Source organism: Megalopta genalis, chromosome 6 (assembly GCF_051020955.1).
Source record: "Megalopta genalis isolate 19385.01 chromosome 6, iyMegGena1_principal, whole genome shotgun sequence".
Lineage (NCBI taxonomy): Eukaryota > Metazoa > Arthropoda > Insecta > Hymenoptera > Halictidae > Megalopta > Megalopta genalis.
The window spans coordinates 14,373,714-14,398,898 of record NC_135018.1 but is presented as its reverse complement, the minus strand read 5'-3'; the positions used below and the strand labels follow the sequence as shown (position 1 = coordinate 14,398,898).

At 32.9% G+C, this 25,185-nt stretch overlaps 8 protein-coding genes and 1 non-coding gene across 17 annotated transcripts in view; 5 read left to right on the top strand and 4 right to left on the bottom strand.

Moving 5' to 3' along the window:
- LOC117219580 (regulator of microtubule dynamics protein 1) overlaps positions 1-8,135 on the bottom strand; it is a 30,861-nt gene extending 22,726 nt beyond the window's left edge. The window contains exons 1-6 of the transcript XR_013033594.1: positions 8,014-8,135; positions 7,804-7,925; positions 4,070-4,153; positions 3,348-3,542; positions 3,045-3,293; positions 77-2,965 (exon numbers count right to left, since the gene is read on the bottom strand). This is a non-coding gene — a transcript (regulator of microtubule dynamics protein 1). The remainder of the gene's footprint in view (positions 1-76; positions 2,966-3,044; positions 3,294-3,347; positions 3,543-4,069; positions 4,154-7,803; positions 7,926-8,013) is intronic.
- Positions 132-1,324, top strand: LOC117219593 (uncharacterized). Its single transcript, XM_076522583.1, has 2 exons — positions 132-406; positions 772-1,324. The coding sequence occupies exons 1-2, from the start codon at positions 132-134 to the stop codon at positions 1,130-1,132; spliced, it is 636 nt and encodes a 211-aa protein (XP_076378698.1). The 3' UTR covers positions 1,133-1,324.
- LOC143259584 (uncharacterized) lies at positions 4,625-6,394 on the top strand. 3 transcript variants are annotated; one of them, XM_076522589.1, is made up of 3 exons: positions 4,625-4,806; positions 4,957-5,260; positions 5,621-6,394. In XM_076522589.1, the coding sequence occupies exons 2-3, from the start codon at positions 4,986-4,988 to the stop codon at positions 5,940-5,942; spliced, it is 597 nt and encodes a 198-aa protein (XP_076378704.1). In that variant the 5' UTR covers positions 4,625-4,806; positions 4,957-4,985; the 3' UTR covers positions 5,943-6,394. The 3 variants fall into 3 exon arrangements, with proteins under 3 accessions (XP_076378704.1, XP_076378703.1, XP_076378702.1); XM_076522587.1 differs by having other exon boundaries at positions 4,626-4,829; XM_076522588.1 differs by having other exon boundaries at positions 4,625-5,260.
- LOC117219577 (regulator of microtubule dynamics protein 1-like) lies at positions 8,007-14,536 on the bottom strand. Its single transcript, XM_076522582.1, has 8 exons — positions 14,364-14,536; positions 14,055-14,138; positions 13,333-13,527; positions 12,994-13,242; positions 12,784-12,954; positions 9,023-9,106; positions 8,301-8,495; positions 8,007-8,246 (listed from the first exon to the last, which is right to left on the bottom strand). Exons 3-8 carry the CDS (start codon positions 13,468-13,470, stop codon positions 8,151-8,153), a joined length of 933 nt encoding a protein of 310 aa, XP_076378697.1. The 5' UTR covers positions 13,471-13,527; positions 14,055-14,138; positions 14,364-14,536; the 3' UTR covers positions 8,007-8,150.
- LOC143259582 (uncharacterized) lies at positions 9,030-11,436 on the top strand. Of its 2 annotated transcripts, none has more exons than XM_076522585.1 (3): positions 9,030-9,739; positions 9,890-10,193; positions 10,548-11,436. In XM_076522585.1, exons 2-3 carry the CDS (start codon positions 9,919-9,921, stop codon positions 10,867-10,869), a joined length of 597 nt encoding a protein of 198 aa, XP_076378700.1. In that variant the 5' UTR covers positions 9,030-9,739; positions 9,890-9,918; the 3' UTR covers positions 10,870-11,436. The 2 variants fall into 2 exon arrangements, with proteins under 2 accessions (XP_076378700.1, XP_076378699.1); XM_076522584.1 differs by having other exon boundaries at positions 9,030-9,762.
- Positions 14,537-16,162: 1,626 nt separating the features above from the next.
- Positions 16,163-17,739, bottom strand: LOC143259581 (regulator of microtubule dynamics protein 1). 3 transcript variants are annotated; one of them, XM_076522578.1, is made up of 4 exons: positions 17,502-17,739; positions 17,231-17,425; positions 16,928-17,176; positions 16,163-16,848 (listed from the first exon to the last, which is right to left on the bottom strand). In XM_076522578.1, exons 1-4 carry the CDS (start codon positions 17,589-17,591, stop codon positions 16,501-16,503), a joined length of 882 nt encoding a protein of 293 aa, XP_076378693.1. In that variant the 5' UTR covers positions 17,592-17,739; the 3' UTR covers positions 16,163-16,500. The 3 variants fall into 3 exon arrangements, with proteins under 3 accessions (XP_076378693.1, XP_076378694.1, XP_076378695.1); XM_076522580.1 differs by having other exon boundaries at positions 16,675-16,799; positions 17,502-17,735; XM_076522579.1 differs by lacking the exon at positions 17,502-17,739.
- Positions 17,740-17,976: 237 nt separating this feature from the next.
- Positions 17,977-19,669, top strand: LOC117226187 (retinol dehydrogenase 13). The gene is made up of 6 exons (XM_033480287.2): positions 17,977-18,267; positions 18,367-18,532; positions 18,623-18,731; positions 18,806-19,120; positions 19,186-19,393; positions 19,458-19,669. The coding sequence occupies exons 1-6, from the start codon at positions 18,191-18,193 to the stop codon at positions 19,558-19,560; spliced, it is 978 nt and encodes a 325-aa protein (XP_033336178.2). The 5' UTR covers positions 17,977-18,190; the 3' UTR covers positions 19,561-19,669.
- Positions 19,670-19,822: 153 nt separating this feature from the next.
- On the top strand, positions 19,823-21,558 carry LOC117226194 (tetratricopeptide repeat protein 9C). 3 transcript variants are annotated; one of them, XM_076522581.1, is made up of 3 exons: positions 19,823-20,073; positions 20,166-20,197; positions 20,294-21,558. In XM_076522581.1, exon 3 carries the CDS (start codon positions 20,316-20,318, stop codon positions 21,174-21,176), a length of 861 nt encoding a protein of 286 aa, XP_076378696.1. In that variant the 5' UTR covers positions 19,823-20,073; positions 20,166-20,197; positions 20,294-20,315; the 3' UTR covers positions 21,177-21,558. The 3 variants fall into 3 exon arrangements, with proteins under 3 accessions (XP_076378696.1, XP_033336210.2, XP_033336218.2); XM_033480319.2 differs by lacking the exon at positions 20,166-20,197; XM_033480327.2 differs by lacking the exon at positions 20,166-20,197 and having other exon boundaries at positions 19,823-20,113.
- The window catches only part of atl (atlastin GTPase), a 32,205-nt gene continuing 28,358 nt past the window's right edge, over positions 21,339-25,185 (bottom strand). Inside the window, exons 8-9 of one of the 2 annotated variants that reach the window (XR_004491735.2) lie at positions 23,418-23,618; positions 21,339-21,721 (exon numbers count right to left, since the gene is read on the bottom strand). Coding sequence is in view for 1 of the 2 variants with exons in the window: in XM_033480249.2 (XP_033336140.2) it covers positions 23,487-23,618 (132 nt within the window). In the remaining variant the exon portion in view is untranslated. Of the gene's footprint in view, positions 21,722-22,812; positions 23,619-25,185 lie in introns of those variants that run through there. The other variant, XM_033480249.2, reaches the window with a different exon arrangement.

The following is a 25,185-nucleotide window of genomic DNA, read 5'->3' as shown; positions in this document are numbered from 1 at the left end:
ACAGATTGAAATGAGAAATGTGGCAAATTCAATCGTTCTACGAAACTGATATTAAGATCGACAGGTTTAAACTTACTTCAAATTTGCATTGTTTTGTTGCAGATTTTTCGAGCCGAGTGTAAAAAATTCAAATGGAAGACCATCGTATCTGTGAAGAGTTAGAAGCACAGATAGCACCTCCGGTAGGTGTACCGCCAGACCATGTGTTACTGCGTGCCATGTGCTACTGTGGAAGGACACTATATGAATATCCACTTCATCCAGATTTGTTAATGGCGCAGATTCGAAGGAGGAACCAATTATTTCACAACACTTCAATATATAACCGGCCGCGGCTAATCCGAGAAAAATATACGGAATTATACCGCCCGTTCATTGGTCTAAGTGAAAAGCTGCGCGCGCAACGGTAAGGATTCCGGGAACAATATGTATAAGATTTCGGTTTTCTTAAAGACCATGTATTTTTCGTTTGGACACGGAGCAGTGTACTTCGACTAGATATTAGATTGTTTGTTTCACACTTGTTGGATACTTCGTAAAAATTTCGTCTTGTTATTTTTGGAAAGTGATACATCCTTAGTCGTTTTTACAATTAGTGATCGACAACTTCTCTTGTTTTAAAAAGGTGTGATACAGTTTATAACGTAATTGACATTTTGAAGTTTGGAAATAGATTGAAATGAGAAATGTGGCAAATTCAAACGTTCTACGAATCTGATATTAAGATCGGCAGGTTTAAACTTATTTCAAATTTTCATTGTTTTGTTGCAGATGGGGACCGTTTGTCAGAGACAGACCAACTGGTAGAGACGCGATAAACAGACCAACTGTTAAATACGTGATGAACAGACCAACTGTTAGAGACGCGATAAACAGACCACCTGTTAGAGACGCGAGAAACAGACCACCTGTTAGAGACGCGAGAAACAGACCACCTGTTAGAGACGCGAGAAACAGACCAACTGTTAGAGACGCGATAAACAGACCAACTGTGGAAGATGCGATAGAAGGACCAACTGTGGTTGATGCAATAGACAGACCAACTGAGGTCGATGCGATAGACAGGCCAACTGAGGTCGATGCGATAGACAGGCCAACTGCGGTCGATGCGATAGAGAGACCAGAAGAGTGATACCACTAAGGCTGACGGAATCTGACGTGACTGACTAAGCAGGTCCAACAGAAATCGTCGTCTAATCGTGTATATATAAATTACATTCTTTTCTTTATTATTAGTATAGTAATTTTCCTTTACTAATGTATATTATTTTTCACTATGTATAAGGGCATAAAAATATCAAATATATAAAATGTTTCTCACATATTTCTTTTCTTTATAATTATATATTTTCTTAACTGATCGTATAACAAAATTGTTATGCATGAGAAACCCATGATGTAGTACTTTCTAAGCATTTGTATACCGTCTGTAAGTTGATAATATATTGTAAAAATGTATCACAAACACGCATAATTTCTTAACATTAAACGTACCGAAATTTAATATATGTATACCTATTTGTACCGCGACCGGTCGAATGACCGATTTTTATATAAGGACTAGATTTTTCCTGATTGAATGAAGAAATATCGATTTTGGTAAGGAAATATTGAACAAAGTAACTTTAAGGTTATAATAATTAAACAAAAATCTGCATGTTGCTTTCGTTGGATATCATTGTTCGTCCACAGCAATTTTTGCCTCCCGTTTATAACAGTTTTGGCTGTTCTCAACGAATTTATTTCACACCTGAGATATCAAGGCGAATTTATCTGTTTTCAAACGAATAAATCTGAGAATTCCTATAAAACAATGTTTGCTCATTGTTTCTGAGAAAAATTTAGAGCACCATGTCCTATTCTACAAAAGAAAAACTTTCAAACCGTTTGCTACATATCCAACTCGTGGACATAAAATTGCAATAAATGCATTTAATTTTGCTAGAGATAAACACCATTCAGTTTCTAGGACGCGATTATTATTACTCGAAATATTTCTTGTTAGATGACTTAGGTAAATAACGTGTCTATCAGATTTAACAAATAAAAATATGAATAAATGATTAAAATTAATTGTATATATTTAGTAAAAATATAGCCATGAAGTCAAGTGTGAAAAAGCAATAATATTTTATGAGAATTTTCTCATCAAAAGTTTACAACCGGTCACGGTACGTTTAGTGTTATATATTATTTCATATAGGAATCGAATCCTGTGTTGTCTTTGTTCCCTTAAGCATTGAAAAGAATTACAGTAAATTCTCTCTAATTGACGCTCAGCTTGGAAACAAAAATGCACAATTTGGGAAGAGGAAGTACGATTATTCGAGTATGATTGTTAATTACAATCGGTATTTTCTCTGTACAAACTGAGCGTCAATTAGGGAGAATTTACTGTATTGTTTCCGAGCCTCCTGCTTTTTTTTCGCAATGTGATCACCGTCAATTTTGGCTAGATATTCGGCAGTCATTTTTAACCCTTTGCACTCGAAGCCATTTTAACCGTCAAATATAAATTAATTTTTTTGACTTATGGTATTTCCATCTTATGTGACAAAGTGCATTTTGTGCACATGAAATCGAGTCTTGTGACTAATTTTAACAATTTTTTACATCTAAACTTTAATAATATAAAAATGATCTTGGAAGGTGATACAACGATCACAGTGGTACCTCTGAGTCGCCACTCGAGTGCAAAGGGTTAAATACTTCAACGATTCTTCCTCCTGATTCAATTTTAGAAAACTTTTCCCAGCATTGGTAAATTGTGACTGTTGAAGTTAGTATCAACTACCTCTGCATTTTGGAAGTATTTTAAAGCTTCTTCGAACGATGAAGTCGGTGGTTCCCCAAATATTACAGATGCAACTTTTCTTTGGTACCATGCCAGATCAGAAACTTGGTAGCACCAAGTACCTAACATGTACATGGTTGTAGCATCAGTTGGATTAAGTTCTATAGCTCTCTGCAATAATATTTAGATTTTTTAATTATTTGTAACTTTTCTTCAATAATAAACATGTGACATAGACAAGTATGTGTACCAGCATATGTGTTTTTATATTGTATAGTTCCCTTATTTGTACTTTCATTCCTTCGTAAGAGCATTTACTATTAAGGATAACAGACATCCTTTTATGTATAGCCCAATGATCCTCTTTTATCGACAGCGCATTATTTATTAAATCATATGCTTCATAAATCATTTTCTTCCCTTGTACATCGGTAGCTGTCTTCGACATTTTATATAATGCTCTAGACAATCGCCACAATATTTCAACATCTTCACTATCCTATAAAACTATCTTATGTATGGATGCACACAAATTTAACATAAACATACTTACCCTGTAATTTGTTAAAAGATCATATATTCCCTTATAATTTTCTTGATCGAATAATGCATCAGCTTTTCCTAGTAAAACTTCTTTCGTAGTAACTAATTCATTTTCACCTTTCTTTTTATTCAGAGCCCATATCGTCATAATAGTGAACGATGACGCAGTATGTAATTTTGTTGAAAATGCTCGACGACTGGTTTGCTAGTGACGAAAATTATTGAAATAATTTTTAAAACTTACAATAAAAAATGAACCTTTTGTGAGAACAAAGTACTTCTATGGATGAGTGACCTTTGTAGTATATATTCGAATTTTTTGTGAACCGTAATATTTTCTACATCCACATATTAAGTTATGATATGTATAAAAAAGAGAATATATGGCAGTATATACTGTTTTATAATTTGAATAACAGATTATTGTTACATTGTTGGCATTTATTTTGACACAAACTGAGCGTCACACAGCTGCCACCATGACGAAGACTTTAAACTTTAATTAACTCAGAATTAATGATACAAAATTGAAAAATTTATAGTGTAAACACTGCAAATATTAAACTAAGAAGTTGATATTATAAATTGAAGAATAGAGTTAAACATTATTAAGTGATTATAAGGTTGAATCGACGGTTAAAGCGTCGACATAATTAATGATAAACGATAAGGAACTCTGTAAAAATGCTCGTTCGCGTTACGGAATCCTCCGAATAGGATAATAAAACATACCTCCATCGTTAAATGGATCTGTATCGAAATACGCGAATAATTATCGCTGTCCCTCAACAGCCCAGTGTTCTCAGCACAGGTTTTCTATGTTTTGTAGAGTACATAAATTATTATTTATTCAAGAAGCGACCGTAAATTATAAACGCAGGCGGTGTATTTGCTTTCTTCGATAACTAATAAACGAAATTGCATTTTCCTCCGAATCATGGTTTCTTATCTTTCCTACGTCATCGTTAACAAAATCGTTGTTGTGTCAATTTCGACAACGTTTCAGTCGCTAACGGTACACCTGACGAAAGTTCTGTGTACGTGACGAAAGTTCTGTATACCTGTAAACTGCGTCCGATGCATGGGGAAGCTGTAATTGCCGGGGACAAACGGACTGACGAGAAATTTGCCCAGGTATTTACACCCTTGCCGCTATTAGCCGGAAGGGAATTACTGAATTTCGCACGCAAAAACGTGACGTAGTAGGACTGTACCGAGGGCAATAAACGTGAACAATAAAGGTCACGTGATCGGTAAGGATTCCGGGGACTATATAAGATTCGATTTTCGAAAAGACCATGTATTTTTCGTTTGGAGACGGAGCAGTGTACTTCGACTAGATATTCGATTGTTTGTTTCACACTTGTTCGGTACTTTCGGTAAAAATTTCGTCTTGTTGTTTTTGAAAAGTGATACATCCTTAGTCGTTTTTACAATTAGTGATCGACAGCTTCTCTTGTTTTAAAAAGGTGTGTGTGATACAGTTTATAACGTAAGTGACATTTTGAAGTTCAGAAACAGATTGAAATGAGAAATGTGGCAAATTCAATCGTTCTACGAAACTGATATTAAGATCGACAGGTTTAAACTTATTTCAAATTTGCATTGTTTTGTTGCAGATTTTTCGAGCCGAGTGTAAAAAATTCAAATGGAAGACCATCGTATCTGTGAAGAGTTGGAAGCACAGATAGTCCCACCAATAAGTTTACCGCCAGACCATGTGTTACTGCGTGCCCTGTGCTCGTGTGGGAGGACAATATATGAATTTCCAGTTCATCTAGATTTGTTAATGGCGCAGATTCTAAGGAGGAACCAATTATTTCACAACACTTCAATATATATCCGGCCGCGGCAAATCCGAGAAAAATATACGGGATTATACCGCCCGTTCATTGGTATAAGGGAAAAGCTACGCGCGCAACGGTAAGGATTCCGGGAACAATATGTATAAGATTTCGGTTTTCTTAAAGATCATGTATTTTTCGTTTGGACACGGAGCAGTGTACTTCGACTAGATATTAGATTGTTTGTTTCACACTTGTTGGATACTTCGTAAAAATTTCGTCTTGTTATTTTTGAAAAGTGATACATCCTTAGTCGTTTTTACAATTAGTGATCGACAACTTCTCTTGTTTTAAAAAGGTGTGATACAGTTTATAACGTAATTGACATTTTGAAGTTTGGAAATAGATTGAAATGAGAAACAAATTCAAACGTTCTACGAATCTGATATTAAGATCGGCAGGTTTAAACTTATTTCAAATTTTCATTGTTTTGTTGCAGACGGGGACCGTTTGTCAGAGACAGATCAACGGGTAGAGACGCGATAAACAGACCAACTGTTAGAGACGCGATAAACAGACCAACTGTTAGAGACGCGATAGACAGCTCAACTGTGGAAGATGCGATAGACGGACCGACTGTGGGAGATGCGGTAGACAGACCAACTGAGGGACATGCGATAGACATACCAACTGAGGGAGATGCAATAGACAGACCAACTGAGGGAGATGCGATAGACAGACCAACTGAGGGAGATGCTATTGACAGACCAACTGAGGGAGATGCGATAGACATACCAACTGAGGGAGATGCAATAGACTGAACAACTGAGCGAGATGCGATAGAGAGACCAACTGAGGGAGATGCGATAGACAGACCAACGGCGATGCGATAAGGAGACTAGAAGAGTGATACCACAAAGGCTGACGGAGTCTGGCGTGACTGACTAAGCAGATCCAACAGAAATCGTCGTCTAATCGTGTATATATAAATTACATTTTTTTCTATATTATTGGTATAGTAATTTTCCTTTACTAATGTATATTATTTTTCACTATGTATAAGCGCATAAAAATATCAAATATATAAAATGTTTCTCACATATTTCTTTTCTTTATAATTATATATTTTCTTAACTGATAGTATAACAAAATTGTTATGCATGAGAAGCTCATGATGTAGTACTTTCTAAGCATTTGTATACCGTCTCTAAATTGATATGTGTATCGTATGTATATTATATGTATCGTATAATAAAATTGTTATGCATGAGAAGCTCATGATACAGTACTTTCCAAGCTTTTGTATACCGTCTCTAAGTTGATAATATATTGTAAAAATGTATCACAAACGCGCAGAGTTTCTTAACATTAAACGTACCGAAATTTAATATATGTATACCTACTTGTACCGCGACCGGTCGAATGACCGATTTTTATATAAGGACTAGATTTTTCCTGATTGAATGAAGAAATATCGATTTTGGTAAGGAAATATTGAACAAAGTAACTTTAAGGTTATAATAATTAAACAAAAATCTGCATGTTGCTTTCGTTGGATATAATTGTTCGTCCACAGCAATTTTTGCCTCCCGTTTATAACACTTTTGGCTGTTCTCAACGAATTTATTTCACACCTCAGACATCAAGGCGAATAGATCTGTTTTCAAACGAATAAATCTGAGAATTCCTATAAAACAATGTTTGCTCATCGTTTCTGAGAAAAATTTAGAGCACCATGTCCTATTCTACAAAAGAAAAACTTTCAAACCGTTTGCTACATATCCAACTCGTGGACATAAAATTGCAATAAATGCATTTAATTTTGCTAGAGATAAACACCATTCAGTTTTTAGGACGCGATTATTATTACTCGAAATATTTCTTGTTAGATGACTTAGGTAAATAACGTGTCTATCAGATTTAACAAATAAAAATATGAATAAATGATTAAAATTAATTGTATATATTTAGTAAAAATATAGCCATGTGAAGTCAAGTGTGAAAAAGCAATAATATTTTATGAGAATTTTCTCATCAAAAGTTTACAACCGGTCACGGTACGTTTAGTGTTATATATTATTTCATATAGGAATCGAATCCTGTGTTGTCTTTGTTCCCTTAAGCATTGAAAAGAATTACAGTAAATTCTCTCTAATTGACGCTCAGCTTGGAAACAAAAAAATGCACAATTTGGGAAGAGGAGGTACGATTATTCGAGTATGATTGTTAATTACAATCGGTATTTTCTCTGTACAAACTGAGCGTCAATTAGGGAGAATTTACTGTATTGTTTCCGAGCCTCCTGCTTTTTTTTCGCAATGTGATCACCGTCAATTTTGGCTAGATATTCGGCAGTCATTTTTAACCCTTTGCACTCGAAGCCATTTTAACCGTCAAATATAAATAAATTTTTTTGACTTATGGTATTTCCATCTTATGTGACAAAGTGCATTTTGTGCACATGAAATCGAGTCTTGTGACTAATTTTAACAATTTTTTACATCTAAACTTTAATAATATAAAAATGATCTTGGAAAGTGATACAACGATCTCAGTGGTACCACTGAGTCGCCACTCGAGTGCAAAGGGTTAAATACTTCAACGATTCTTCCTCCTGATTCAATTTTAGAAAACTTTTCCCAGCATTAGTAAATTGTGACTGTTGAAGTTAGGATCAACTACCTCTGCATTTTGGAAGTATTTTAAAGCTTCTTCGAACGATGAAGTCGGTGGTTCCCCAAATATTACAGATGCAACTTTTCTTTGGTACCATGCCAGATCAGAAACTTGGTAGCACCAAGTGCCTAACATGTACATGGTTGTAGCGTCAGTTGGATTAAGTTCTACAGCTCTCTACAATAATAAACATGTGACATAGACAAGTATGTGTACCAGCATATGTGTTTTTATATTGTATAGTTCCCTTATTTGTACTATCATTCCTTCGTAAGAGCATTTACTATTAAGGATAACAGACATCCATTTATGTATAGCCCAATGATCCTCTTTTATCGACAGCGCATTATTTATTAAATCATTTTCTTCCCTTGTACATCGGTAGCTGTCTTCGACATTTTATATAATGCTCTAGACAATCGCCACAATATTTCAACATCTCCACTATCCTATAAAACTATCTTATGTATGGATGCACACAAATTTAACATAAACATACTTACCCTGTAATTTGTTAAAAGATCATATATTCCCTTATAATTTTCTTGATCGAATAATGCATCAGCTTTTCCTAGTAAAACTTCTTTCGTAGTAACTAATTCATTTTCACCTTTCTTTTTATTCAGAGCCCATATCGTCATAATAGTGAACGATGACGCAGTATGTAATTTTGTTGAAAATGCTCGACGACTGGTTTGCTAGTGACGAAAATTATTGAAATAATTTTTAAAACTTACAATAAAAAATGAACCTTTTGTGAGAACAAAGTACTTCTATGGATGAGTGACCTTTGTAGTATATATTCGAATTTTTTGTGAACCGTAATATTTTCTACATCCACATATTAAGTTATGATATGTATAAAAAAGAGAATATATGGCAGTATATACTGTTTTATAATTTGAATAACAGATTATTGTTAAATTGTTGGCATTTATTTTGACACAAACTCAGCGTCACACAGCTGCCACCATGACTAAGACTTTAAACTTTAATTAACTCAGAATTAATGATACAAAATTGAAAAATTTATAGTGTAAACACTGCAAATATTAAACTAAGAAGTTGATATTATAAATTGAAGAATAGAGTTAAACATTATTAAGTGATTATAAGGTTGAATCGACGGTTAAAGCGTCGACATAATTAATGATAATCGATAAGGAACTCTGTAAAAATGCTCGTCCGCGTTACGAAATCCTCCGAATAGGATAATAAAACATACCTCCGTCGTTAAATGGATCTGTATCGAAATACGCGAATAATTATCGCTGTCCCTCAACAGCCCAGTGTTCTCAGCACAGGTTTTCTATGTTTTGTAGAGTACATAAATTATTATTTATTCAAGAAGCGACCGTAAATTATAAACGCAGGCGGTGTATTTGCTTTCTTCGATGACTAATAAACGAAATTGCATTTTCCCCCGAATCATGGTTTCTTATCTTTCCTACGTCATCGTTAACAAAATCGTTGTTGTGTCAATTTCGACAACGTTTCAGTCGCTAACGGTACACCTGACGAAAGTTCTGTATACCTGTAAACTGCGTCCGATGCATGGGGAAGCTGTAATTGCCGGGGACAAACGGACTGCCGAGAAATTTGCCCAGGTATTTACACCCTTGCCGCTATTAGCCGGAAGGGAATTACTGAATTTCGCACGCAAATACGTGACGTAGTAGGACTGTACCGAGGGCAATAAACGTGAACAATAAAGGTCACGTGATCGGTAAGGGTTCCGGGGACTATATAAGATTCGATTTTCGAAAAGACCATGTATTTTTCGTTTGGAGACGGAGCAGTGTACTTCGACTAGATATTCGATTGTTTGTTTCACACTTGTTCGGTACTTTCGGTAAAAATTTCGTCTTGTTGTTTTTGAAAAGTGATACATCCTTAGTCGTTTTTACAATTAGTGATCGACAGCTTCTCTTGTTTTAAAAAGGTGTGTGTGATACAGTTTATAACGTAAGTGACATTTTGAAGTTCAGAAACAGATTGAAATGAGAAATGTGGCAAATTCAATCGTTCTACGAAACTGATATTAAGATCGACAGGTTTAAACTTATTTCAAATTTGCATTGTTTTGTTGCAGATTTTTCGAGCCGAGTGTAAAAAATTCAAATGGAAGACCATCGTATCTGTGAAGAGTTGGAAGCACAGATAGTCCCACCAATAAGTTTACCGCCAGACCATGTGTTACTGCGTGCCCTGTGCTCGTGTGGGAGGACAATATATGAATTTCCAGTTCATCTAGATTTGTTAATGGCGCAGATTCTAAGGAGGAACCAATTATTTCACAACACTTCAATATATATCCGGCCGCGGCAAATCCGAGAAAAATATACGGGATTATACCGCCCGTTCATTGGTATAAGGGAAAAGCTACGCGCGCAACGGTAAGGATTCCGGGAACAATATGTATAAGATTTCGGTTTTCTTAAAGATCATGTATTTTTCGTTTGGACACGGAGCAGTGTACTTCGACTAGATATTAGATTGTTTGTTTCACACTTGTTGGATACTTCGTAAAAATTTCGTCTTGTTATTTTTGAAAAGTGATACAGTCGTTTTTACAATTAGTGATCGACAACTTCTCTTGTTTTAAAAAGGTGTGATACAGTTTATAACGTAATTGACATTTTGAAGTTTGGAAATAGATTGAAATGAGAAACAAATTCAAACGTTCTACGAATCTGATATTAAGATCGGCAGGTTTAAACTTATTTCAAATTTTCATTGTTTTGTTGCAGACGGGGACCGTTTGTCAGAGACAGACCAACTGGTAGAGACGCGATAAACAGACCAACTGTTAGAGACGCGATAAACAGACCAACTGTTAGAGACGCGATAGACAGATCTACTGTGGAAGATGCGATAGACATACCAACTGAGGGAGATGCAATAGACAGACCAACTGAGGGAGATGCAATAGACATACCAACTGAGGGAGATACAATAGACAGACCAACTGAGGGAGATGCGATAGACAGACCAACTGAGGGAGATGCGGTAGACGGACCAACTGAGGGAGATGCGATAGACGGACCATCTGAGGGAGATGCGATAGACTGAACAACTGAGCGAGATGCGATAGAGAGACCAACTGAGGGAGATGCGATAGACAGACCAACAGCGATGCGATAAGGAGACTAGAAGAGTGATACCACAAAGGCTGACGGAGTCTGGCGTGACTGACTAAGCAGATCCAACAGAAATCGTCGTCTAATCGTGTATATATAAATTACATTTTTTTCTATATTATTGGTATAGTAATTTTCCTTTACTAATGTATATTATTTTTCACTATGTATAAGCGCATAAAAATATCAAATATATAAAATGTTTCTCACATATTTCTTTTCTTTATAATTATATATTTTCTTAACTGATCGTATAACAAAATTGTTATGCATGAGAAGCTCATGATGTAGTACTTTCTAAGCATTTGTATACCGTCTCTAAATTGATATGTGTATCGTATGTATATTATATGTATCGTATAATAAAATTGTTATGCATGAGAAGCTCATGATACAGTACTTTCCAAGCTTTTGTATACCGTCTCTAAGTTGATAATATATTGTAAAAATGTATCACAAACGCGCAGAGTTTCTTAACATTAAACGTACCGAAATTTAATATATGTATACCTATTTGTACCGCGACCTGTCGAATGACCGATTTTTATATAAGGACTAGATTTTTCCTGATTGAATGAAGAAATATCGATTTTGGTAAGGAAATATTGAACAAAGTAACTTTAAGGTTATAAAAATTAAACAAAAATCTGCATGTTGCTTTCGTTGGATATAATTGTTCGTCCACAGCAATTTTTGCCTCCCGTTTATAACAGTTTTGGCTGTTCTCAACGAATTTATTTCACACCTGAGATATCAAGGCGAATTTATCTGTTTTCAAACGAATAAATCTGAGAATTCCTATAAAACAATGTTTGCTCATCGTTTCTGAGAAAAATTTAGAGCACCATGTCCTATTCTACAAAAGAAAAACTTTCAAACCGTTTGCTACATATCCAACTCGTGGACGCAAAATTGCAATAAATGCATTTAATTTTGCTAGAGATAAACACCATTCAGTTTCTAGGACGCGATTATTATTACTCGAAATATTTCTCGTTAGATGACTTAGGTAAATAACGTGTCTACCAGATTTAACAAATAAAAATATGAATAAATGATTAAAATTAATTGTATATATTTAGTAAAAATATAGCCATGAAGTCAAGTGTGAAAAAGCAATAATATTTTATGAGAATTTTCTCATCAAAAATTTACAACCGTTCACGGTACGTTTAGTGTTATATATTATTTCATATAGGAATCGAATCCTCTGTTGTCTTTGTTCCCTTAAGCATTGAAAAGAATTACAGTAAATTCTCTCTAATTGACGCTCAGCTTGGAAACAAAAATGCACAATTTGGGGAGAGGAAGTACGATTATTCGAGTATGATTGTTAATTACAATCGGTAACTATAAGAACCATCGCGAAAGCTCGAATAATCGTATCTCCTCTCCCAAATTTTCCATTTCTCTGTACAAACTGAGCGTCAATTAGGGAGAATTTACTGTATTGTTTCCGAGCATCCTGCTTTTTCTTTCGCAATGTGATCACCGTCAATTTTGGCTAGATATTCGGCAGTCATTTTTAACTCTTTGCACTCGAAGCCATTTTAACCGTCAAATCTAAATTAATTTTTTTGACTTATGGTATTTCCATCTTATGTGACAAAGTGCATTTTGTGCACATGAAATCGAGTCTTGTGACTACTTCTAACAATTTTTTACATCTAAACTTTAATAATATAAAAATGATCTTGGAAAGTGATACAATGATCTCAGTGGTGCCTCTGAGTCGCCACTCGAGTGCAAAGGGTTAAATACTTCAACGATTCTTCCTCCTGATTCAATTTTAGAAAACTTTTCCCAGCATTGGTAAATTGTGACTGTTGAAGTTAGGATCAACTACCTCTGCATTTTGGAAGTATTTTAAAGCTTCTTCGAACGATGAAGTCGGTGGTTCCCCAAATATTACAGATGCAACTTTTCTTTGGTACCATGCCAGATCAGAAACTTGGTAGCACCAAGTACCTAACATGTACATGGTTGTAGCGTCAGTTGGATTAAGTTCTACAGCTCTCTACAATAATAAACATGTGACATAGACAAGTATGTGTACCAGCATATGTGTTTTTATATTGTATAGTTCCCTTATTTGTACTTTCATTCCTTCGTAAGAGCATTTACTATTAAGGATAACAGACATCCATTTATGTATAGCCCAATGATCCTCTTTTATCGACAGCGCATTATTTATTAAATCATATGCTTCATAAATCATTTTCTTCCCTTGTACATCGGTAGCTGTCTTCGACATTTTATATAATGCTCTAGACAATCGCCACAATATTTCAACATCTTCACTATCCTATAAAACTATCTTATGTATGGATGCACACAAATTTAACATAAACATACTATGTATGGATGCACACAAATTTAACATAAACATACTTACCCTGTAATTTGTTAAAAGATCATATATTCCCTTATAATTTTCTTGATCGAATAATGCATCAGCTTTTCCTAGTAAAACTTCTTTCGTAGTAACTAATTCATTTTCACCTTTCTTTTTATTCAGAGCCCATATCGTCATAATAGTGAACGATGACGCAGTATGTAATTTTGTTGAAAATGCTCGACGACTGGTTTGCTAGTGACGAAAATTATTGAAATAATTTTTAAAGCTTACAATAAAAAATGAACCTTTTGTGAGAACAAAGTACTTCTATGGATGAGTGACCTTTGTAGTATATATTCGAATTTTTTGTGAACCGTAATATTTTCTACATCCACATATTAAGTTATGATATGTATAAAAAAGAGAATATATGGCAGTATATACTGTTTTATAATTTGAATAACAGATTATTGTTACATTGTTGGCATTTATTTTGACACAAACTGAGCGTCACACAGCTGCCACCATGACGAAGACTTTAAACTTTAATTAACTCAGAATTAATGATACAAAATTGAAAAATTTATAGTGTAAACACTGCAAATATTAAACTAAGAAGTTGATATTATAAATTGAAGTATAGAGTTAAACATTATTATGTGATTATAAGGTTGAATCGACGGTTAAAGCGTCGACATAATTAATGATAAACGATAAGGAACTCTGTAAAAATGCTCGTTCGCGTTACGGAATCCTCCGAATAGGATAATAAAACATACCTCCGACGTTAAATGGATCTGTATCGAAATACGCGAATAATTATCGCTGTCCCTCAACAGCCCAGTGTTCTCAGCACAGGTTTTCTATGTTTTGTAGAGTACATAAATTATTATTTATTCAAGAAGCGACCGTAAATTATAAACGCAGGCGGTGTATTTGCTTTCTTCGATGACTAATAAACGAAATTGCATTTTCCCCCGAATCATGGTTTCTTATCTTTCCTACGTCATCGTTAACAAAATCGTTGTTGTGTCAATTTCGACAACGTTTCAGTCGCTAACGGTACACCTGACGAAAGTTCTGTATACCTGTAAACTGCGTCCGATGCATGGGGAAGCTGTAATTGCCGGGGACAAACGGACTGCCGAAAAATTTGTCCAGGTATTTACACTCTTGCCGCTGTTAGCCGGAAGGGAATTACTGAATTTCGCACGGAAAAACGTAACATAGAAGGACCGCGCACTAAAGGAGAATATTAAAGGTCACGTGATCGGTAAGGGATCCGTGGACTATATGTATAGATTTCGAAGACCATGTATTTTTCGTTTGGACACGAAGCAGTGTACTTCGCGACTAGATATTAGATTGTTTGTTTCACACTTGTTGGATACTTCGTAAAAATTTCGTCTTGTTATTTTTGAAAAGTGATACATCCTTAGTCGTTTTTACAATTAGTGATCGACAACTTCTCTTGTTTTAAAAAGGTGTGATACAGTTTATAACGTAAGTGACATTTTGAAGTTCGGAAACAGATTGAAATGAGAAATGTGGCAAATTCAATCGTTCTACGAAACTGATATTAAGATCGACAGGTTTAAACTTATTTCAAATTTGCATTGTTTTGTTGCAGATATTTCGAGCCGAGTGTAAAAAATTCAAATGGAAGACCATTGTATCTGTAAATACTTAGAAGAACAGATAGCACCTCTGGCAGAGGTACCACAAAACCATATGTTACTGTGTACCGTGTGCCACTGTGGAAGGAGGATATTTGAATTTCCATTTCATCAAGATTCATTATCGGGGATTGGAGGAAGTAACAAATTACTTCGAAAGTATGGTCCACATCTCCGGTCGCAGCAAATCCGAGAAAAATATATGGGATTATTACTCAAGTACAGAGATCGAAGTCGAAACGTGCGCGCGGAACGGTAAGGATTCCAGGGACTATATGTATAAGATTTCGGTTTTCTTAAAGACCATGTATTTTTCGTTTGGACACGGAGCAGTGTACTTCGACTAGATATTAGATTGTTTGTTTCACACTTGTTGGATACTTCGTAAAAATTTCGTCTTGTTATTTTTGAAAAGTGATACATCCTTAGTCGTTTTTACAATTAGTGATCGACAACTTCTCTTGTTTTAAAAAGGTGTGATACAGTTTATAACGTAATTGACATTTTGAAGTTTGGAAATAGATTGAAATGAGAAATGTGGCAAATTCAAACGTTCTACGAATCTAATATTAAGATCGACAGGTTTAAAGTTATTTCAAATGTGCATTGTTTTGATGCAGACGGAGACGGGTTGACGGAGACAGACCAACTGTGGGAGACGCGATAAACGGACGAGAAGAGTGATACATACCACTAAGCTGACGGAGTTTGACGTGATGGACTAAGCAGTTCCAACAGAAATAGTCGTCTAATCCTGTATATGTAAATTACATTGTTTTCTATATTATTGTTATAGTAATTTTCCTTTACTAATGTATATTATTTTTCACTATGTATAAGGGCACAAAAATATAAAATGTGTACCGTGCACGACGAGGTTATCAATGGCCGGAGCAAATTGTATTGCAAGTGAGATATATGGAATTATTACACACACTCAACAGAGATCGAGTTCCAAACGTGCGCACCAGCAATGAGTAAGTAGTCAATCGATAGAGAAATTGTAATTACATTTCTAGAATTTAACTGCTTTATATACGATTCACCCGACAAAACGTATTATCTAATTTATTATTAAATCATACAGTTGTTATTAGTTACTCTTATTAGTTACTCTGTTATTAGTTAATTTTGTATATTTCTGATACAACGATGTTCTTTGATTGCAAGTTCTGTTATTAATCTAAGTACTATTAGAAATATTATCAGTATTTGTAAGATATGAATTTCTTTTATTATAACAGTGCAAAATATAAAAATATCAAATACATAAAACGTTTCATACACTTTAACAATGGAGTACATAATTGTTAACCCATCATGTAGTAAAATTATTATTATAAGATGCTCATGATACTGTACTTTCTAAGCATTTATATACCGTTTCTATAATCATAATATGTGTAAGTTAGAGCAGTACAAAACTTACAAATATAAAAATATATCACAAACGCGCAGTGTTCCTTAAGTAAATATTGTTTTACGTAAGAATCAAATCCTGTATGGTCTTTGTGCCCTTAAACATTGAAAGGAATTATTGTTTTTTGCATCATAAATCTTTCAACAGTTTCTGAGCCTCCTGCTTGGCAAGGTGATCATCATCATTTTTAGCTGGATATTCAGCAGCCATTTTTAAATACTTCAACGCTTCATTCTTTTGATTCAGTTTTAGAAAACTTTTCCCTAGCATTAGTAAATTGTGACTATAGAAGTTAGGATCAACTTCCTCTGCATTTTGGAAGTATTTTAAAGCTTCTTCGAACGATGAAGTCGGTGGTTCCCCAAATATTACAGATGCAACTTTTCTTTGGTACCATGCCAGATCAGAAACTTGGTAGCACCAAGTACCTAACATGTACATGGTTGTAGCATCAGTTGGATTAAGTTCTATAGCTCTCTGCAATAATATTTAGATTTTTTAATTATTTGTAACTTTTCTACAATAATAAACATGTGACATAGACAAGTATGTGTACCAGCATATGTGTTTTTATATTGTATAGTTCCCTTATTTGTACTTTCATTCCTTCGTAAGAGCATTTACTATTAAGGATAACAGACATCCATTTATGTATAGCCCAATGATCCTCTTTTATCGACAGCGCATTATTTATTAAATCATATGCTTCATAAATCATTTTCTTCCCTTGTACATCGGTAGCTGTCTTCGACATTTTATATAATGCTCTAGACAATCGCCACAATATTTCAACATCTCCACTATCCTATAAAACTATCTTATGTATGGATGCACACAAATTTAACATAAATATACTTACCCTGTAATTTGTTAAAAGATCATATATTCCCTTATAATTTTCTTGATCGAATAATGCATCAGCTTTTCCTAGTAAAACTTCTTTCGTAGTAACTAATTCATTTTCACCTTTCTTTTTATTCAGAGCCCATATCGCCATAATAGTGAACGATGACGCAGTATGTAATTTTGTTGAAAATGCTCGACGACTGGTTTGCTAGTGACGAAAATTATTGAAATAATTTTTAAAACTTACAATAAAAAATGATTAATTGCATTTAATGACTGGAAACCTTTTGTGAGAACAAAGTACTTCTATGGATGAGTGACCTTTGTAGTATATTCGAATTTTTTGTGAACCGTAATATTTTCTGCATCCACATATTAAATTATGATATGTATAAAAAAGAGAATATATGGCAATATATACTGTATATTAATTCGAATAACAGATTACTGTTAAATTGTTGGCATTTATTTTGACACAAACTGCGCGTCACACAGCTGCCACCATGACTAACACTTTAAACTTTAGTTAACTCAGAATTAATGATACAAAATTGAAAAATTTATCGTGTAAACACTGCAAATATTAAACTAAGAAGTTGATATTATAAATTGAAGTATAGAGTTAAACATTATTAAGTGTGCTTATAAGGTTAAATAGTTCTTTTATAAATGTGTACACATATAATTTATATGTAAGGTCTTATCTTCATAAAGCGATAAGTCATTCTATGAGAATAGATCTCGTCTTTTACTTATAATATTCAATGATCCTTCTCTCTTATACATACATTTTATGATAGAATTTTTATGAATGAAACCGAAACAAGTGTACTACATGTGCACACAGTACTACTTGGGTACGATGTTAGGTTATATTCAACGAATAAGGGAACTCCTTAGTCCTTGGTATTCTGAATGCCCATCTCTTGTACACATTTCTAATAGTATCTAGAAAGAGAAAACAATTATAAAAATGCACATCACAGTCCCAAAGCCTTTTTATTATTATTCTGCAGGTATAACTATTGTTGGTGGGGCTTACTTACTCCGGTAATATATTTAAATAATTGTACCTAATTAATTTTTCAAAACTTATATTTTATAATGATAATGAAATTAATTCTATAATCATTTGTATTATTTATGTAGGGACTACATCATTAGATCAGAATACGAAACTGAAGAAAATGTGAAAGACAAAGTTATTATAGTAACAGGATCAAATACTGGCATTGGTAAAGAAATAGTTCGCAATTTAGCAACGCGCCAAGCTAAAGTAATTATGGCATGTAGAGACATGGTAAAATGCGAAGAGGTGAGTATAATTAATTATTAAGAAAACCTTCATAATTATATGTTATTTTATTTTAGATTAGCTTGAACTAATTAATGTCTCCTGTTATAGGCACGTATTGAAATAGTATTACAAACCCAGAATAAATATATTTATTGTAGAAAATGTGATTTAGCATCTCAGGAAAGTATTAGAAATTTTGTAAACCAATTCAAGGAAGGTACATAATAACGTTTTACTTGAAACATTGAAGTAAACCAAATATTACATACAGATTATTATTCCTGATTGCAGAACACTCAAAACTGCACGTTCTTATAAATAATGCTGGAGTAATGAGATGTAAAAAGAGTTATACTAAAGAAGGAATTGAGATGCAACTTGGGGTAAATCATATGGGGCACTTTTTATTGACAAATTTGTTGCTGGGGGTTTTGAAAAATACTGCACCAGCGAGGATTGTAAATGTATCGAGTGCTGCTCATGCAGGTGGTAAAATTAAATTGGAAGATCTGAACAGTGCAGAGAAGTATGATCCTGCTAAAGCATATTCCCAAAGTAAATTGGCAAATGTTTTGTTCACACGAGAATTAGCGAATAGATTGAAAGGTAATCTATAATTGTAATGTTCAACATACTTATTAAACTTGCTGTCTTATTATTCTATCTTTTAGGAACTGGAGTTACAGTGAATGCGGTACATCCAGGTATAGTAAACACAGAAATAGTTAGACATATGGGATTCAGCCAAAACTACTTCTCCAGACTGTTTGCAAGAGTATTTTTATGGCTGTTTGTCAAGTCACCCAAACAGGGAGCACAACCTGTTTTATACGCAGCACTAGATTCATCTCTGAATGATGTAACGGGAGCTTACATCAGGTAAATTTTAACGAAATCAATTAAAATTAAATGAAATGTTGTTTAAATATCAATTCTGTTACAGTAACTGTAGAATCGTGGATCCTTCTAAAGAAGCTAAAAATGATGAAGTTGCCAAATGGTTGTGGGCTGTTAGTGAAAAATGGACGAAACTAAGTATTATATAGTTCAACTTAAATTATATGTAAATATATAAGGTAATTTATCTTGTTTCAGTTGCTTGGTAATAAAACCTGCAATTAAGTAGAAATAAAATTATTACATATTTTGAAACAATATCATGCACTTGCACATGCACATATTCTCTCTATAAGGTCGCGTAATTCTGGATACTGCAAGAAGTTTGAGATCAGAGGAAGTTGTTTTATCTTCATTTTGATTACAGTAATGAGACCCCTACTTCTGTACATCTCTAGGCCGTTAGCGAGATTCAATATAGAAATTTTCTTAGCTCTGATTGGTTGACGATTCATTACTGAGACAGGATCCACTGCGGATTGGATGCGCAGTAAAATGGGGAGTTGCGCACCAACTTAGGGAGTAGGAAAAGCGTGCAGGAGTAGGTTCCATTACTGTAACTGGCTATTTACTGGAGCTTCGCAATTGGTCGCGCTATAAGAGTCTAAAGGTTCACACGCAATATTATCGAAGTATACATACTAAAATGTAACATTATGGAGGTAATACTATGTTCATTGCTACTTTGAAGGTTATTTGTGGGTATGCAACCAGCAAGAATCATTGTTTATACTTTTTATGATATTGTTTACAGATAAAATAGAAGTGTATTTATTTGTGAAAAAAGTAATAGAATAAGCACGATATATATATATATAAATATCACGTGAATAAATTGTAAATGAATGATAGATTAATTCATTACCTTAATACTTTGTACAGGTAAAATTGTCTAAAATTCGATATGGTTCTTGAAACGTGGGTATCGGCTGATAAAAAGGTGACAACAAATGTAATAGAATCTGGTCGGTATTCTAAAAAAGCATCAGAATGTGCAAATTGCGAAGTTATTATCGAAAAGATACAGGTTACTAATGCATCTATAGAGGATTTGAAAGAAAAATATAATTCGGTTATTTTAGATGGCATAACTAAGAAATCGCTAGTTATCGGCGAAGCAAATTGCGAAATAGATCGTCTAATTGAACGAGCTATACAAATGATGAACATCTGTGAAAAAAGAGAAGTTACTCTAGATATAACAGAAGATGCAGATTTAGTTATCAAGTTTGAAATAACATTAACTAACATGTTATCATATAAGCCAATTTGGGAATGGAATCCAGAGACAAAGTACTCAGTAGCATTAAAATATAAAGAAACTGGCGTTAATTTATTTAAAGAACATAGGTGGGTTGATGCATTTCACAAATTTAGTAAAGCTTGCAAAATACTTATAACACTGGAGCCAATATCTGATTTAGAACTGGAGAAATCATTGGAACATGACATTAATAATTTAAGATTAGTTTTGTACAACAATATGGCTGGATGTCAATTAAAGCGCAAAAATTACGAATACACAATTTCCTTGTGCACTAAAATTCTAAGTAAAGAAAGTAACAATGTTAAGGCCTTGTACAGAAGAGGAGTAGCCTATGGAAATTTAAACAATGTTGAAAACGCTGTTGCCGATTTAAGAAATGCAGTTTCATTGGAACCGGGTAATCGTGCTGCTAAAGAACAATTTTTAATTTACGATGCCAAATTGCAAGAAGCCAATCAAAAATTTCAAGATATGGTGAGAAGAATGTTTAAAGCCTGAAGCATAATGCTACTGTATGTATCTGATACAAATGATATTAGGTATAGATAATGTTTGTATTTTGTAAATAGAAAAATATGCATTTATTTTTATCCACAATAATTTACACTACGATTAGATAAAATTAATTAGAAATTACAACTAAAAAAATCTGTTGCTATATGGAATCTTAAAACTATGTTTATCTGTATCACTATTATCATTACAATATTGTTATTACAAAAGCGTGCTTAAAATATTTCTTGTGTACATGACAAATATAGAAACATTTGTATTAAATAATTAAATTACATTATTTGTCAGTAGAACTTGTTATAAAGATGTGATACAGTTTTTTATTGCATGTGACATTATAATTTTCAATAAAATGCTTTTCAAATTATATGTATGGTTCTCTTCAAATTTTGTTCCTCTTTGTAATTCCACAAAAACATGTTATGATTATATCGTAAACGATGACAGAAATACAGTTTTTTTACATTGTCACGGAATTTATTCGTAGCTACAATGCGTATGCGGAAAGTAAATTATCTTCTTTCTCCCAGCTGCAATTACATTGTAAAATTAGTTAATTGTAATACACTTTTTCAGTTCCTATACTTAAATATGATATAAAAGTATCATGAATTAATTAAAATTACTATATGGCTCAAGGAAAATTAGTATTACGTGTCTGTAATGACACTTTTACTATGATATACTTTTACTTAATTTTCGAATATCTTTGATATAATTTTTTAATTAAATCATTTTTCTCTATTACTATATAAATGTAGTATTAAAGGACCTCATGTTTCTTTTATATCATAGTAAAAGTGACCATTAAAATGTTGAGAAATACTTGATGAATAATGTTCTCTTTCTTAAACCGCCACCGTAAAATCATGTTACTCCCATATCAACATTACAATCCTTAAAATATAAAACCATCCTCTATGTGATACAAAAACAGGTTCATATATAACAAGTTTCTAAATAGGGCTATAATTAACAATCATGGTGATGTATAACATGTACTCAAAAATGAATATTAGGTACAATTGTACATTGCTTGCTCAATAGTTATTGTTAAGTACATAGTGATAATTAAATATAATATATACATCAGTATTTCTTTGGCAAGATAAACTCTAATATATCCTTAAATTTTTTTCCTTTACTAAAAACCAACGACATATTTTAGAAATATTGCTTGTAAACTTTTGTTTTCTATTTGGCACTCATGCAAATGATAAAATAATATCAATGATTAACTATGACTAAAATATCTGCAACAAATATACAGTCTCTCAAGAAAATCTCTATACATTATTCAACAATTTGTCGAAAATCAGAAATGTAGCGTAAGGAGAGTTTCTGGAGCCACTATACATTTAGAGAAAATAATTAAATGTTACAAAATTTTCGGAGTATTATTAAAATCTGGAAAATAATGCAAAATATTATCTGATATTGTACGTAAATTCCGATACACAAAATGTTACAAAGTTATAGTACATCCATTAGAGTGTTGCCATTTATTCGATGTATTCAACAAAAACCTAATAAACTACATGGCATATGTGTACGATTAATAATATCGTTATTACAACTACTGTGAATTTAGAATTCGTTAAATGTGAAAAACACTGTGAAATATTTACACTTTTGTTTATTAAAAAAATTATCGTTACAATAAATAAATCTGGCACAGACATAATTTTGTATGCTATGTTATGTATAATTTAGCTATGCTAGATCGTACTTAGGGCAATGCAAAAATGTACAAAGTGCGTGTTATTCAATTTCGTTTTTTAAAAAATATCTTAATATGTTCGGTTTTGTGACCATCAAATGCACGTAAACATTTTAATCATTTAAAATATTATTATAAGTACTTGTGTATCTCTTATATTGTTATTTCGAGTAGGTGTAGTTCTCTTACATTGCTATTTTAAGTACGTGTATCTCTCTTACATTGTTTTTCTTTTTTATTATGTGTATTTTTTCAATATAAAAGAAACGATTGCAATCAATTATAAACGTTAACAACCCCAAAGTAACAGATTTTATTCGCACTATAATATCATTTTGCAGTAATTTAGTGTTGTAATTTAATAAAAATTCGCTGTACATACGTTCACAGTTGTTTCGGGATTAATGCAATTAACGAAGCATCTCTTGATGTGACTTAAGGAACAAGGAGCTATATTTATGGCCTCGTATTGTATGATCGAAATGAAATTTTGCAATGCCACTTACTGGATTTTAATACACTGATGCACGGTTCAATGGAGTCAAAAAACTGAGGTATGAAGAAGGGAATGAATGTTACGCTAGCTTAGGCTTGCCATTGGCAGTGATGGTGGCATTCAATGTTGTGTTTGTTGCCGCTTCAGCAGCACGTGCCACTGCTACCGAAACTGACTGCTCCACAAATTGTTGGTAGAGTGGTTTCATGAACTGAAGAGAAATAAAAATAATTTTTCATAATATTAATACTGATTCATATGACAACTTTCAATAATTAAATATGTGTATAGATAAATTATCATAATTCTTGTCAATCGTATATGCATTATATAATAATATGAGAAACGAACATGAAAACTGTAATGTTCAGTTAAAAATATGATCGTATTAATTTTCGAAGCTTAAGGGAACATGATATATTCGAGACAGAATGCGTAACAGTTCTTGATAATTATATTGTGCAAAAATGAAAATTACAGTTATTTCTCTATTTACTATAAGCAATTATCATACCTTTTGAATACTCGATCCTGTTAGCATTCAATTTTTTTATCCAAATCAAAGAAGAAAAACAAATAAAAAAAGATGTAAAAGAAATAATATGAAAGATCAAAATCACATAATTGAAAGGTATGGTACCAATAATAATGGAATGTATGTAAATACTGAGCAACCAATAAACCTGAACACTGTTGAATAAGAAAATGCTTAACTGCGCTTAAGGGACGATACCTTTGAATTGTTCAATAAGTTGGAAAATTTAAAAAAATTTTCCAGATCAGAATTATTGTTTATTAAAAGTTTAACATATACATTTTATTACATGTTATGTTCTTAGTTATTTCTGAAAATTTTTAGCTACATTAGCAAAATGACTGATGTGTACGTTAAATTTTTAATAAACCATAATTCTACATCTAGAAAAAATGTTTGCATTTTTTCTCTCATTTCATAGTTCAAAGGTATGTATTCTCTTAAAACGATCTATATAGTTTGTTGAAAAAATCATAGGTCTTGTTAACATGCAAATTGTTAAGGAAATTATAAATATTTTTCATATGCAGATTATCAAAGAAATGATAAATGTTTGTTGTATATAGACTTTTTAAGAGGCTGTTAATATATATGGAATTAAATATTAAATTTTTAGCAGACTCATTTGTATGTGTATACATGGATAAAATAAAATGAAACTGTTTTCGAAATTCCAATACAGCAGGGATGAGTAGAATAAGTGCAATAAGAGTACTTATAATCCCAACCTGTAGAAATAAAAAAATGGTAGGAATGAATTAGGAGACATGACAAAATGGTAAGTATTGGTTACATGAGGCGAGGCATTTAAAACAGGTTACTCTAATAACTCATTCACTTTTAGTGACAGAAAAAAAATATTCGTGCTAGAATAAACAATCTCAACGTGGAGTAATGACAGTGCTCCAATTGCAGGTTGCACAAAAGCCTGAGAGGGCTTTGCAGCCAGAAAATTTAGTTTTCGTGAAACGTATTTACCATTTATTTCTTTACAATCACTAAAAATAAACGAGATATTTAAGTAGTCCATTTTAAATATTTCACCGTGTAATGAATTATTTACATTTCAATGTTAAATCATGCCGCGCACAAGGTTGCAGTAAAATGAAGAACTATCTTTTACAACAGAGATAACATCGTAGATACATAGATTTTTCTTTTTAAAATACAAATCAGGGAAATTTGTTTACGGTATACGTTCTAAATACTAAAGCTATAAAAAATATTCATAAAAATTTTGTAC